At 43.5% G+C, this 14,333-nt stretch overlaps 1 protein-coding gene across 1 annotated transcript in view; it reads right to left on the minus strand.

Annotated features, from left to right (window-relative positions):
• ostf1 (osteoclast stimulating factor 1) overlaps window positions 1–14,333 on the minus strand; it is a 63,698-nt gene that overhangs the window by 13,294 nt on the left and 36,071 nt on the right. The window contains exons 6-9 of the mRNA XM_052019894.1: window positions 13,181–13,288; window positions 5,989–6,038; window positions 4,077–4,155; window positions 3,043–3,141 (exon numbers count right to left, since the gene is read on the minus strand). Coding sequence (XP_051875854.1) covers window positions 3,043–3,141; window positions 4,077–4,155; window positions 5,989–6,038; window positions 13,181–13,288 — 336 coding nt within the window. The remainder of the gene's footprint in view (window positions 1–3,042; window positions 3,142–4,076; window positions 4,156–5,988; window positions 6,039–13,180; window positions 13,289–14,333) is intronic.

Below are 14,333 nucleotides of genomic sequence, written 5' to 3' on the forward strand. Positions count from 1 at the left end.
CAAGATGTAGATGCAAAACTGGTATTTCTGCTGGCTCACTTCTCCAGTTCTACAGAACACTCAAAAAAAAGATTAACTTCAATCAGTTTGCCTTCTGCAATGTCTCATCTCTTGAATTTCAAAAGTCAAATTAAATGATTTCATTTTACATATAATAAAGTAATCCATACAGAGATCTACCCCAAACCCAGTAATGGTGTCTGTATTGTTCTTTCAACTGCATCAAAATGATGGGCATGTGGCCCACTGAATCTTTTCTTATTGGTAAACAATAACAGCAGGAAATGCCTCCAATATTGCAACAACACTAAGATAATCAGAAAAGAATTTAAGACTTTAACAATACCAATAGGTCAAAACACAGGATAAAAAGAAAATTAGTATTTTCAACGGATGCACCCTTGTATCATTCACAGCAAATGATTTTGCCTGCATTCACCAAAGCTACAGATATAGACTTATAGACTCTCAAATCAAGTCAGAAGTTCAGATAAGTTTATAATGAACGTATTAAAAACAAGAAAACATTATTAATATGAACTTGCTGTCAGCAGCAGGCTTCCCTGCAGATTAAATATGTACATGCCTCATGTTAGTCCACCAGTACCTTTTAGAACATAGAATATGGAACATTACAGCACAGTACAGGCCCTTTGGCCCACAATGTTGTGCCAACATTTTATCCTACTCCAATATCTATCCAACGCTTCCCTCCCACATAGCTCCCCATTTCTCTATCATTCATGTGGCTATCTAAGAGTCTCTCAAATGTCCCTAATGTATCTGCCCCCACAACCTCTGTTGGCAGTGCGTTCCACGCACCCACCACTCTCTGTGTAAAAAAAACCTACCTCTGACATCCCCCTTATACCTTCCTCCAATCATCTCAAAATTATGCCCCCTTGTGTTAGCCATTTTCACCCTGGGAAAAAGTCTCTGACTCTCCACTTGATTTATGCCTCATATCATCTTCTAGACCTCTATCAAGTCACCTCTCACCCTCCTTCTCTCCAAAGAGAAAAGTCCCAACTCACTCAACCTATCCTCGTAAGACATGCTCTCCAGTTCAGGCAGCATCCTGGTAAATCTCCTCTGCAACCTCTCTAAAACTTCCACATCCTTCCTATAACAAGATGACCAGAAATGAACACAATACTCCAAGTGTGGCCTAACCAGAGTTCTATAGAGCTGCAACATTACCTCGCGGCTCTTGACCTCAATACCCCGACTAATCGAGGCCAACACACCATACGCCTTCCTAACAACCCTATCAACCCGTGCGGCAACCTTGAGGGATCTATGGACGTGGGCCCCAAGATCCCTCTGTTCCTCCACACTGCAAAGAGCCCTGCCATTAACCTTGTATTCTGCCTTCAAATTCTATCTTCCAAAGTGTATCACTTCTCAGTTTTCCAGGTTGAACTCCATCTGCCACTTCTCAGCCCAGGTCTGCATCCTATCAATGTCCTGCTGTAACCTACAGCAACCTTCTACACTATCCACAACACCACCAACCTTCGTGTCATCAGCAAGCTTACTAACCCACCCTTCCACATCCTCATCCAAGTCATTTATAAAAATCACAAAGAGTGATTTTGCTGGCAATGCCACTCAGATTCTAAATGGTGAGGACCTTTTACACCAGCACAGCCCTGCATAACACAATGTCATCATATATTGGGGAAAAGGTTGCAGTGAGCTATATGCAGAATACACACCCAACACTCACTCAGAAAAATAGGGGCAGCCAGTTAAGCCACACCTCAAATTTGTCAAATATTAAAGCCGTCAAGAATTCTGAATATGCCTGAATCTACTCCAACATATTGAGACATACAAAAGCTATTAAAAAAACAAGAGAACATTAAAATTAAATCACTTAAAGAACTTGAGTATTTATTTAAACTCAGCTAATCTCAAGAATGTCAATTAACCAACGTATCCCTTACAGCTGTGCTTCTCCATTGAAATAAATGGTGCTATTGTTCATATGCCGTGTCAGCAGGCGGATTCTCCAGCTTAATTGCAGCAGGTTTTTATTTCTTCACTGGTCTTTACAAATAAGTTACCGGTGAACTGCAGTTGACTAAAGGTTAGCAAAGAGTGGCCCACAGGAATTTACCTGGCAAAACACTGCTCGTTCTGTGCGGAACTGCTAGCACTCTCAGCAAAACTCAGCTTAATATTTCCATTCAAACAAGATTATGGTTGTGGTTATCTAATTCAGGCAACCACAAACCCATCTGGTAGAACAACTCAACTCAGCGTCATGACCAAATTTGGGAACTATGGCAAGCTCCTGACAAACAGATATATGGTTTTACGACAGAAAGACACTGACTGGTCAAGGTGTTAACCAACTTTAGAAGATCTTTGAAAAGCTCTTTAATAAAATTCCTCATAGAAAACTGGTTCTGGAACTGAAAGCAGTGGAAAAAGTGGTAAAATTGGTTATGGATAAAATATACTGGCTGATGAAAGGAAAGCATATTCAGACCCAGGTACCGGTATTAAATAAATATTCTAAACATTACTATGTTTTTGTTAATTATACATTTATAGTCATGAAACTAATCTTACAAAACTACTCTGTCCATAAAAATCTTTCTCCCATCCAAAGCCAGTGGGAACTATGGCAAGAGCCAGAAGCTGCTGAAGGACCAAGGGATCAGCAAAGTGCTGGATTGGGTGCAAGTTTCCAAAGTGAGGGATTATCAAGACTGAAGTACTATTTAAGTGCTTAAGATACATCAGTTTCTGATAGATCTTGGGGAGAAATCCTATTCTTTCAGTTCCAATAAAAATTAAGCTTTTTTATATTTGGTCTCTTTCAACAGCACTACAATTCTTGGAAATATTTGACTGTTAGGATTGACCCTGTACATGCCCCCTGAATGAAGTTTAAATTTATTGCATCAAGGAAATCAGAATATTACCACAGGAGTTTACGATGGAGTACAGATGACTCACAAATTTCCAAGTTACATACAGTGTCTCCAGTCAGCATAAGATTATGTATTGAATAAGTTTACATTGACTTACCTTGACCAGATTTCTTCTTAAGAAGAGAAGAACATTGTGGATTGGTAGCCATATCAAGCGGCACTTTTTTCTCATTGTTTTTCAGATCTATTCTGGCACCTATGGATAGAATAGACAATTATGCATAACAGTTGGTTAATGAAGACAAAGTTTTGTCCTTGCCTCAAAAATTATTTCAGCACTTGAGAATTAATAGTTTAAAAAAATGTCTACAATACTTCCTATTATTATATCATTGTTCCTTGATACTAAATTTCTCTGTCATGTATTTTTTATATTCACATTTATAATGGAAATTATTTAAACCATCAAGGTGCAATTACCCCATTCCTCTAGTGGTAAGGTTCTAGTACTTCAGTCCATATTGCTGAGATTCTTTCTGCATGCCAACCAACTCTGCTTCCCAAATTGATGTCACTTTTTCTATTTCAGTGGAAATATAGCATCAATAAAGGACAAAATACATGACCTTACAAAGTGAACTGAATACACTCGATCCAAATGTACTGCACTTTATAAATTTTATGTCAACTAAAAACTATACTTGGTCTGTGCCAACTTAAGGTCATTCCCAAAAATCTAGAGCAGAGCTGTTGCAGACTTATGAAATGGCAACGTTAATTTCAACTGGGTCAGAATGGGTGCACTCTTCCAATTACTACTAAAATCTTCAATATTATATTTACTCACTGATAAGGCTTACGCTAGCATTTTAGAAAGTTACTAAAAGCTGTATAATAGCAAATAGAGTGAGGAAAAAATGCTCAACTGTAAAGATTTTAAATTATCACTTCCACTCCAAAAGAAAGATACACAGTTTGAATTCTATCAATTGAAGGCCTGATATTCTATTACCGGTTTATTGCTGTTGGCAAATGAAATAAAGAAAAGCATTGAGGGTTGATGAAAGTTGATAAAGATTGGAAAACACAGACAAAAAGAGGTAATACGTGGAAGGTGGATATGAGAGAATAACATCAATGAAAATAACAATTTAACATATTGTACTTGAAAATATTTCTAAGGAGGCTTACCTTTCAAAAGCAACAACTCTAGGATATCTTCATATCCCTTCCATGCAGCGGCATGCACAACTGTATCTCCCAGTTTATTCTGTACAAATGTAAAACAACCCCAAATTTACACAAGTGTAAACCACTGAAGCTACCAAGCCTATCCTAAGAGCAGCATCAAGAAATAATACGTCTACCATCTCAGCTGTAATATTATCAGCACTTTAGAATCTATCATTGTTTGCCATTTGGGAAAACATGGAAAAATACTCTTCCAAAACTAAATTGGTGCTTTCTTGTACAAAAAAAAACAACCCATTCATAGCTGGTTTTAAAGGTGGCTTTAAATAAATGAAAAAAAAACTTGTTATATTCCTCATTGTTGTATTCTCATTTTAAATATTTTGCTACTTTTGAAATTCTGTTTGTCAATGCACTTTGGGAAAAAAACACAAAAGAAAGGCACAAGTTTTGATTGCATGAATTTCCTGATTTAAAAAGCTCAATGTTAATGTTAAGGCTTCTCTTTAAGTAAAACATGCCACCAAAAGCTGGAAGTAGCTCAAATGGATAACCTTGACCATGGGCCTGAATCTTCTCCTTTGTGACATTACCTCTGCATAATTTATTCTATGATATAAAAGTAACATTTTGAATCTCCAAAGATTCCAAAACAAGCTTCCACTATTATATTTATCATTGTCCTTCTGGTGCATCAAAGAACAATGATTGATGGCAAATATTGTCATTCTATTCCATTGTCATAAATAGATTAATAGGGATGAGGAATATACAAGGAATTTAAATGTAATAATAAAATTTAGTCAGCTACTCCATCAGGTATGGAGTATCAGCTCACACATCACAATAGCCCTTTAAGAAAACATGGACATGGAGCAGTGTGGTTCCATCCCCCTCTTTTACAACATAAGATGCATAACAAAATGCAAGAAAAGAAAAGGTGGTAAAAGCCTCTAAAATGACAGTCAACATTCTACCACAATATCACAAAGCTTAATTTAGAATTAACTTTAATTTACCATAGAAAAGTACGATCACAATCATGAAAGTTTATCGGAATTTAAGAGAAAAAAATATTAGGAAAATTCCAATGACCATAATTGAGCATGAAATAGATCATTTTCCAGTCTTCAACTCCGCATCTCCACTTTCAGTTGAGGAATGGAGCAATGGTAGATTGAACCAGCTGGACTTTGCTTTAAACAGCTATTGTCATTTACCTCATATACAGTTATCCTGTGACTTTTTTTGTGGGATTGTCCATGAAGATTTCTAGTAATCAAGCACTAAGTTAATGTGACTCTCTCTACAGGGGATCTGTGGAGTCTGTGAGCAGGAAGGACATCAGGGAACATCTTCAAACTACCAGACCGAAGAACACTCACTGAGAGAGACAGCAAGGCAGGAAGTAAAAACAGGAAATGAAATAAAGATCACAACATTTACATGGGATTAAGAAAGAGAAATAAAAGAAAAGCAGATATACCAAAAATTAAACTTATTTTTAAATTCACTACTCATGTTCTTCTAAAAGTCAGAGCAGAGAGATTAGTAATCGTTACTTTTTACATGTTTAAAAACTCAGTCATTCCACTTTGCACTAGTGAACGCTGAAATTTTTCAATCATCTTTTTGTTCAAACTGTTGCAGTTACTTCATTGCTGAAATAATTGGTGAGAACTGCTGCATGCAATGATGCCAAAGGTTGCAGTCAGATTTGTCCCATATAAAATGGTAAGCCTATAATTGGTGATTGGCCATGATATTTGTAGCTCAATTATATCAGTAAGCTCCAAAACATATTCTATTGAGTTAAAAATTTGTGAATCACTGCAAAAATTGTGAAAATTATTGATCAAAAAATTTTCCAACATATTTCTGACAAGGATCTCAAGCTAAACAATTGTCATACCTGTTGATTTAATTCAATATTTGGCTGGGAAAGCAGAAGCTTCACTATTCCTAGATAGAACGAACAAAGCCAACAGTTAAATTTTAAAACAGTCAGGAACGAGAACACAGTTAAAATTATTGCTGTAACTTTCAACTTCATTCTGGAAAGCTTGGTGCTGAACTATAGAGCTTAGACATTATTACTTGCAACTTTGCATTGGGGTACTGCTGGGATTCGTCCAACTAAAAATTCTGCAGCTTACCAGCAAGGGATTCTAAGTAAACATGCCATACTTAGCCATCTGGTGCTATCTTACTTTTTAAGGCAGTGGATTGGAGGATTACATGATGCCAAGTTCAAAGTACACTTTAAGGTTCTACTGACAAATTAAACTGGCCGGTCAGTCACCAAGCGGTTTCTAGATTATTGAAAACCAGTCTTTAGATACTACCTAGACTGCTGTTAAGGCCATTTAGAGTCGATGAGGAAGTAGCTACTTCATATCACCTCTGCTATTTACCATATCCAAAAACCTCCTCCCAAGTTTTTATAACTTTCCAATATATGATTCTTTTAATGAAAACACAATTAGAATATCTTTTCCAAATATTGTGCAAATAGAAACATTAAATAACAGTGCTGAAGATGACAATGTGTGGCGGCCGCTACCGTGATGTGAAAACAAGACACTAGTCGAAGGGTTTCAGAACAAGAACTGGTTTATTTTCCCGCCTTGCGTTGGCCTTTTAAGAGAGACTGTTCCCACCCACTTAAAACGGCAATGACATATACGCTACGTCATCAAACCTTTCCCGTGCACGGGTTCTCCCTGTTGCTTGGGGAAGGCGAAGGCCCAACGCCATCTTGGGCCTCGCCACTCCGACGACGCGCGACCTGACCGCCGAGCCGGTTTGCTTGCTTGGACGGTGAGTCACTACACACCACCCCACCCCCCCAGAACCGGCGATACAGTCCCCAAGGTCCGCGGGCTGTGTTAGCCGTTGCTTAGGAGGTCGGCCTCTGTGTTGCGGTGCTGGAACCTCGACCGGTTGTTGTAGATCTAAATGGGCCGGTTTGAGACAGTCCGTCATGAAGACCTGTTCCTTGCCCCCAATGTCCAAAATAAAGGTGGACCCATTATTCCTGATGACTCCGAACAGCCCCTCGTATGGTCATTGCAATGATGCCCGAGGTGTGCCCCTGCGAACAAAAACGAACTTACAGTCTCGTAGTTCCTTGGGCTCACAGGATGGGGCTGGACCATGCCGCGAAGTGAGAATCGGTGCCAAGTTGCCGAGCCTCTCGCGCAGTCTTTGTGGGACTGCTGTGGGTTGTTCCCCTTGGTCCTGAAGGGTGGGTATGAAATCGCCTGGGACGACCAGGGGCGCCCCGTACACGAGTTCAGCTGACAAAGTATGGAGGTCTTCCTTGGGGGCAGTGCATATGCCGAGCGGGACCCAAAGCAGTTCGTCGACCCAGTTAGGACCCTTCAGGCGGGCCATCAAGGCTGATTTTAGATGGCGGTGGGAACGTTCCACTAACCCGTTTGATTGAGGGTGGTAGGCTGTGATGGTGTGCAGCTGCGACCCCAGCATGTTCGCTATTGCAGACCAGAGGCTGGAGGTAAATTGGGTGCCCTTGTCTGAAGTGATGTGGGCTGGAACACCAAAACATGAGATCCAAGTTGTGAGGAGCACCCGGGCACAGGAATCAGTCGTGATGTCAGCTAGAGGGGTTGCCTTTGGCCACCTTGTGAACCAGTCCATGATAGTAAGGAGGTACCGGGCTCCTCTTGAAACTGGCAGAGGACCAACAAGGTCGACGTGGATGTGGTCAAACCTTCTACGGGTAGGCTTGAACTGCTGTGGTGGGACCTTGGTGTGTCGTTGGATTTTCGATGTCTGGCAGTGTGGACAAGTCCTGGCCCACTCACTGACCTGTTTGCGCAGGCCATGCCAAACGACCTTGCTGGCAACCAGTTGGACAGTTGATCTGATGGACGGGTGCGTCAACCCATGTATCAAGTTGAAAACGTGTTTCTGCCAGGTTGCGGGAACTATAGGGCGGGGTTGACCTGTTGCGATGTCGCAAAGGAGGGTCTGCTGACCTGGACCGACTAAGAAATCTTGGAGCTGCAGGCCCGAGACTGCGGTTCTGTAGCTGGGCAGCTCGTCAGCTCGTCGTCGGCTTGCTGTGCGTCAGCCAGGGCCGTGTAGTCGACACCCAGGGACAGGCTGTGGATGGTCGGTCTGGAAAGTGCGTCAGCAACGACATTGTCCTTTCCAGAGACATGTTGGATATCCGTTGTGAATTCGGAAATGTTGGACAAATGTCTCTGCTGACGAGCTGACCAGGGATCGGAAACTTTGGAGAAGGCGAAGGACAAAGGCTTATGGTCAGTGAAAGTGGTGAAAGGCCTGCCTTCTAAAAAGTACCGGAAATGCCGGACCGCCAGGTACAGCGCTAGAAGTTCCTGATCAAAAGTGCTGTATTTCAGTTCGGGTGGTCTAAGGTGCCTGCTGAAAAATGCCAAGGGTTGCCAATGGCTTTCGATTAGTTGTTCCAGTACTCCACCAACCATGGCGTTGGATGCGTCCACCGTGAGGGCGGTTGGGACGTCTGTCCTAGGGTGTACAAGCATCGTGGCGTCTGCCAGGGCGTCCTTGGCCTTAACGAAGGCAGCCGCAGCCTCGTCATTCCAGGCGATGTCCTTGCCCTTACCAGCCATCAGCGAGAACAAAGGGCGCATGATACAGGCTGCTGCAGGGATGAACCAATGGTAAAAGTTGACCATCCCCAGGAATCCCCGTAGGCCTTTGACCGTGTTGGGGCGGGCAAAACGGCGGATAGCGTCTACCTTGGTGGGTAGGGGTGTTGCTCCGTCGCTGGTGATTTTGTGGTCGAGGAAATCGATAGAGTCGAGTCCGAATTGGCGATTAGTATGTCATCTAAGTAAATGAACACGAAGTCCAGGTCTCGGCCTACCGCGTCCATCAGCTGCTGGAAAGTCTGCGCGGCGTTCTTAAGGCCGAACAGCATTCGAAGGAACTCGAAGAGGCCGAATGGGGTGATAATCGCAGTTTTGGGGACGTCATCCGGGTGGACTGGGATTTGGTGGTATCCCCAAACGAGGTCCACCTTGGAGAAGATGTGGGCCCCATGTAGGTTCACTGCGAAGTCCTGGACGTGAGGGATGGGGTAGCAGTCCGGGGTGGTGGCGTCACTCAGCCTGCGGTAGTCGCCGCAGGGCCTCCAACCGCCGGTGGCTTTGGGGACCATGTGCAGGGGGGAGGCCCAGGGGCTGTCTGACCTGCGAACGATCCCCAGCTCCTCCATGCGACGGAACTCTTCCTTTGCCAGGCAGAGCTTGTCTGGAGGTAGTCGTCATGCTCGGGCATGAAGGGGTGGCCCTGTGGTAATGATATGGTGCCGCACCCCGTGTTTGGGCATAGAATTTGTAAACTGAGGTGCCAAAACTGATGGGAATTCGGCTAGGAGCTTGGTGAACTCGTTGCCAGACAGGGAAATGGAGTCCAGGCGCGGGGCTGGTAGGCTGGCTTCTTCCAGGGGGTAGGTCTGGAAAGTTCTGGAGTAGACTAGCCGCTTCCCTCGCGGGTCGACTAACAGGTTGTGGGCCTGAAGGAAATCGGCTCCTAGGAGTGGTCGGCCAATGGTGGCGAGGGTAAAGGTCCAGGTAAAACAGCTGCCGCCAAATTGTAACTGAAGTGTACGGGTACCGAAAGTCTGTATCGTTGTGCCGTTTGCGGCATTGAGTACAGGACCTTGTTGCCTGTTACAAGTGTCGCAGCCGGTCGGGGGCAAAATACTGACCTCTGCTCCAGTATCGACGGGAAACGCCGCCCGGACTGCTTGTCCTGAACGAATAGGAGGCTTTGTCGGCGGCCAACTGTCATAACCGTCAGCAGCAGCTGGCCCTGGCGTTTCCCTGAAACTTGCAGGGTGGGCAGCATCGACAGGCCTCCGCGCCCCACCTCTGATGGTAGAAACACAGCTGGTCACCAGTGTCGTCATCTGTGTTTCTGGGGTGTGGTTGCTCGGTTGCTGGGACTGGTTTAGGTACGCGTTGGGCTCGCAGCCTGGCGATTTGGCCGACGGACGAACCGCTCTCGTGTTTGGCCTTCCACAGGACATCTGCCCAGGCAGCTACCTCACGTGGGTTGCTGAAATCGGCGTCGGCCAACAGCAGGTGAACGTCATTGGGTAGTTGTTCGAGGAAGGCCTGTTCGAACATTAGGCAGGGCTTGCGTCCCTCAGCCAATGCCAGCATCTCATTCATTAGGGCAGATGGGGATCTGTCCCCCAGGCCGTCGAGATGAAGCAGGCGGGCGGCGCGCTCGCAACGGGAGAGGCCAAAGGTCTGAATTAGAAGGTCTTTGAAAGCCGGGTACTTATCCTCCTCCGGAGGAGACTGGATGAAGTCTCCGACCTGGGCGGCTGTCTCCTGGTCCAGAGAGCTGACCACATGGTAGTACTTTGTGGAGTCGGAGGTGATCTGCCGAAGGTGGAACTGTGCTTTGGCCTGGTCGAACCAGATGCTGGGACGAAGCGTTCAAAAGGTGGGCAGCTCGAGTGCCACTGCGTTGGCTGCTGCGTTGTCATCCATTGTGCGGATCCAAAATCCGTTTGGACTGTCGGGGTCACCAATGTGGCGGCTGCTACCGTGATGTGAAAACAAGACACTAGTCGAAGGGTTTCAGAACAAGAACTGGTTTATTTTCCCGCCTTGCACGGGCCTTTTAAGAGAGACCGTTCCCGCCCACTGAAAACGGAAATGACGTATACGCTACGTCATCAAACCTTTCCTGCACGTGGGTTCTCCCTGTCGCTCGGGGAAGACGAAGGCCTAAAGCCATCTTGGGCCTCGCCGCTACGGCAACGCGCGACCCGACCGCCGAGCCGGTTCGCTTGCTCCGACAGTGAGTCGCTACAAATGAAACATTTTGTAATCTAACCATTTCATGTGTAAATATCTCTAATTTGTTTGCTAAAATTTCTGCCTACAGCTAGTCAAATTGGCTCAAGTACCTGCAAATAGGCTTTCAACACAAACTAGTAAAAGACAGAATTTCAAACTTCCTATTTTATTTCAGTGATTGTTTGGGATATTAAGTAGTATTTAAAACTTTACTTATATATTCACAAAATATGTGTACACTTTAAAAACATTTATGGCCTGAAAGGAAAAGAAATTTTAGATGTCTTAAGGTTGTCTTAACCTTAATGTCTTAACCTTTAAGGTTAATTTTAGATGTCTGGGGGCAGCAAAAAGCTGATTGCTGTAGTTTCTTTTTTTTAGTGCTCATTTTTGATTAAAACTTAGTAGTTAGCTTGTCCATAAAATTAAGCTACAAGGTAACTCTAAATCCCTAACAAAAAACTTGGCAGATTTATTTTATTAGGAAAAATAAGTGACAGAACCAGCAAATTACAGTGCACTGTAAATCCACAAAATTCTACTTAGCAAAAATACGACTATTTAAGCTCCATATGATGCTCAAACAATCTCTCGGTTTACCTTTTACGTACTTAAGCATCATATTCATTAATGTTAATATGGTCCACCCTGTATTATTAATTTCAGAAGTTTCAGTCTGACAACCACACTTACAGCCTTCAGATGAAAAACACAGGATTTGAAGAGACAGGTTAATACATCCCAATAAAATATTTAATGTAATTTTGTGAGCTTCAATTAAGGTACATTTTTAATTAAATATGCATCTACCAAATCACTTAATATACTTACATTTGATCAATCTATATTTGGTAGTGTTGTTTGAGGGAGTAGGTTTTCTTAATTCCAAAATGCTTAATTATGTAAAAGCACTGCCAAGAATTTGCAAGCTAAAGCCAGAGGCTTTCCATTCAAGAACATCCGAAATGTCCTCTTCTTCAGAAAACGGGGTTTCCCTTCCACTGCTATCAATGCAGCCCTCACATGCATCTCCTCCATTTCCTGCACGTCTGTTCTCATCCCAACAATCACCCCCCCCACCCCCCCCGACATAACAGGGATAGGGTTCCCCTTGTCCTCACCTACTACCCCATGAGCCTCCACATCCCCACATATCATTCTCTGCAACTTCTGCCATCTCCAATGGAATTCCACCACTAGGCATATCTTCCCCTCCCCTCCCTGCTTTCCGCAGGGTTTGCTCTCTCCGCAACTTCCTTGTCTGCTCGTCCCTCCCCACCGATCCCGCTCCAGGCACTTATCCCTGCAGCTGTCCCAAATGTTACACCTGCCCCTAAACCTCCTCCCTCAGCACTATTCAGGGCCCTAAACAGTCCTTCCAGGTGAGGCAGTACTTCACATGTGGATCCATCGGTGTCATTTATTGCATCCAGTGCGGCCTCCTCTACATTGGTGAGACCCGACACAGATCGGGGGAAATCGCTTCGTCAAGCATCTTCACTCCATCCGCCATAACAGCCAGGATCTCCCAGTGGCCAGCCATTTTAATTCCATTTGCCATTCCCACACTGACATGTCTGTACACGGCCTCCTCCACTACCAAGTTGAGGCTAGACGCAGATTAGAAGAACGTCTCATGTTCCAGTTTTGTAGTCTCCAACTTGATGGCATCAACATCAATTTCACTAACTTCCAGTAACCACTCCCCTCCATTCTCCCCCCACATTGTTTTCCCTTATACCCCCGGCCCCATTACCCCTTCTCTTTCCCCTCTCCACACCTTCCTCCCTCTGGTTCCCCACCTCTTTCCCTTTATTCCATGGTCCACTGTCCTCTCCTATCAGGTTCTATCTTCTTCAGCCTTTTGCCTCTTCCACCTATCAGCTCCCAGATTGTCACATCATTCCCACTTCCACCCCCACGTACCTATCTTCCCTCCTCACCTGGATTCACCTATCACTGCCAGCTCATGCTCTTCCCCGTCTCCCCACCCTTTTATTCTGGCTTTTGTCCTCTTTCTTTCCAGTCCTGAAGGGCCTCAGCCCGAAACATCAATTGTTCCATTTCCCCCCATTGATGCTGCCTGACCTGCTGAGTTTCTCCAGCATTTTGTGTGTTGCTGAAGACAGACAAGAAAGCCTTTTGATTCAAATTGTGTTTTTCACCCCCAGTAACAGGAATACAACAGTTAAACAAAAATGCTGAATTTACTGTACACACTAAAAGCAATGTTAATGACATTAAGAGCTTTTTTAGGCAGCAAGAGAACCTTACCCAGGTGTCCTCCGTGGCAAGCCCAATAGAGAGCTGTGTTTCCAGCTTTGTCCAAAGCATTCACTGCAACTCTGTTATCTAAACATTCTTTTAACCAGCTTTCATTCCCTGAAATATTGAAAGCATGACGAGAATTTCAATACTTTATATTGAAAAAAGACTCAAGATCTTAACAATAAATAGAAATAGCAATAAATCAGCCATTTAATATAGTATACATCTGCTCAACTGCAGAAAGCATTTAAAAATGGAAAAAGAAATACATATATGTTTTTTGTTAGTGAGTCATAGAGCACAACTGGTCCATACCGACCTAGATTCCCATCTAAGCTAGTCCCACTTGCCTGCATTTGGCCCATATCCCTCTAAACCTTTCCTATCCATGTAACTTTCCAAGTACCTTTTAAATGTTGTTAATGTGCCTGCCTCAACCACTTCCTCAAGTCACCTCTCACTGTCTAACATATGCTTTATTATGAGGGCCTGGTGTTTTATTTTTAAAAACTTCAATGAGCATTATTTTTTTGTTGATTAAAGCCATGTGATGCATTTCTATATCCTCATCATTTAGTCTTAAGTATGCTTTTTGTAAGCAAGCAGTACATTCAGACTTAGCACTGCAAAACTCCTGCAGTGAAGCAATTGGGAGTTAAAGAAATTCCTAAACAAAGATAACTTTTATGTCTCAAATTTGATGCTGGCACATTTATCCAGAAGATTATTAAACTATGTAGATCAATATTAAGTAAATACTTCAGAGCAAGCCATCTGAATTATATAGAAAATCTGTATGGCCAGAACCCAGACCCTCCAAATATATTCCAGATCACATTTTTCTTGTTGAGTAGATTTTGCATCACCCTGACATTACTAGATAAGGGCATTAATGGTAAATTCTTATCATCTGACACTCATAGCTCCAGTACTAGCTCCAGTAGGCATAACCTTCATTGTATCGATTGGTTCCTAATGGGAACCTCTCGAAAGAAAAACACTCAAAAACAAGTTTAAAAAGGATGTCCCTAGAATTATTACTAAAGCAAGGTTTAACATTACATGCAGTTAAAAAAAAACTGCTGGAGGAGCTCAGCAGGTCAGGCAGCATCTGTGGAGGGGATTGGTTGATGTTTCAGGTCAACATGCCGCATCAGGG

Source organism: Pristis pectinata, chromosome 7, assembly GCF_009764475.1.
Source record: "Pristis pectinata isolate sPriPec2 chromosome 7, sPriPec2.1.pri, whole genome shotgun sequence".
NCBI lineage: Eukaryota > Metazoa > Chordata > Chondrichthyes > Rhinopristiformes > Pristidae > Pristis > Pristis pectinata.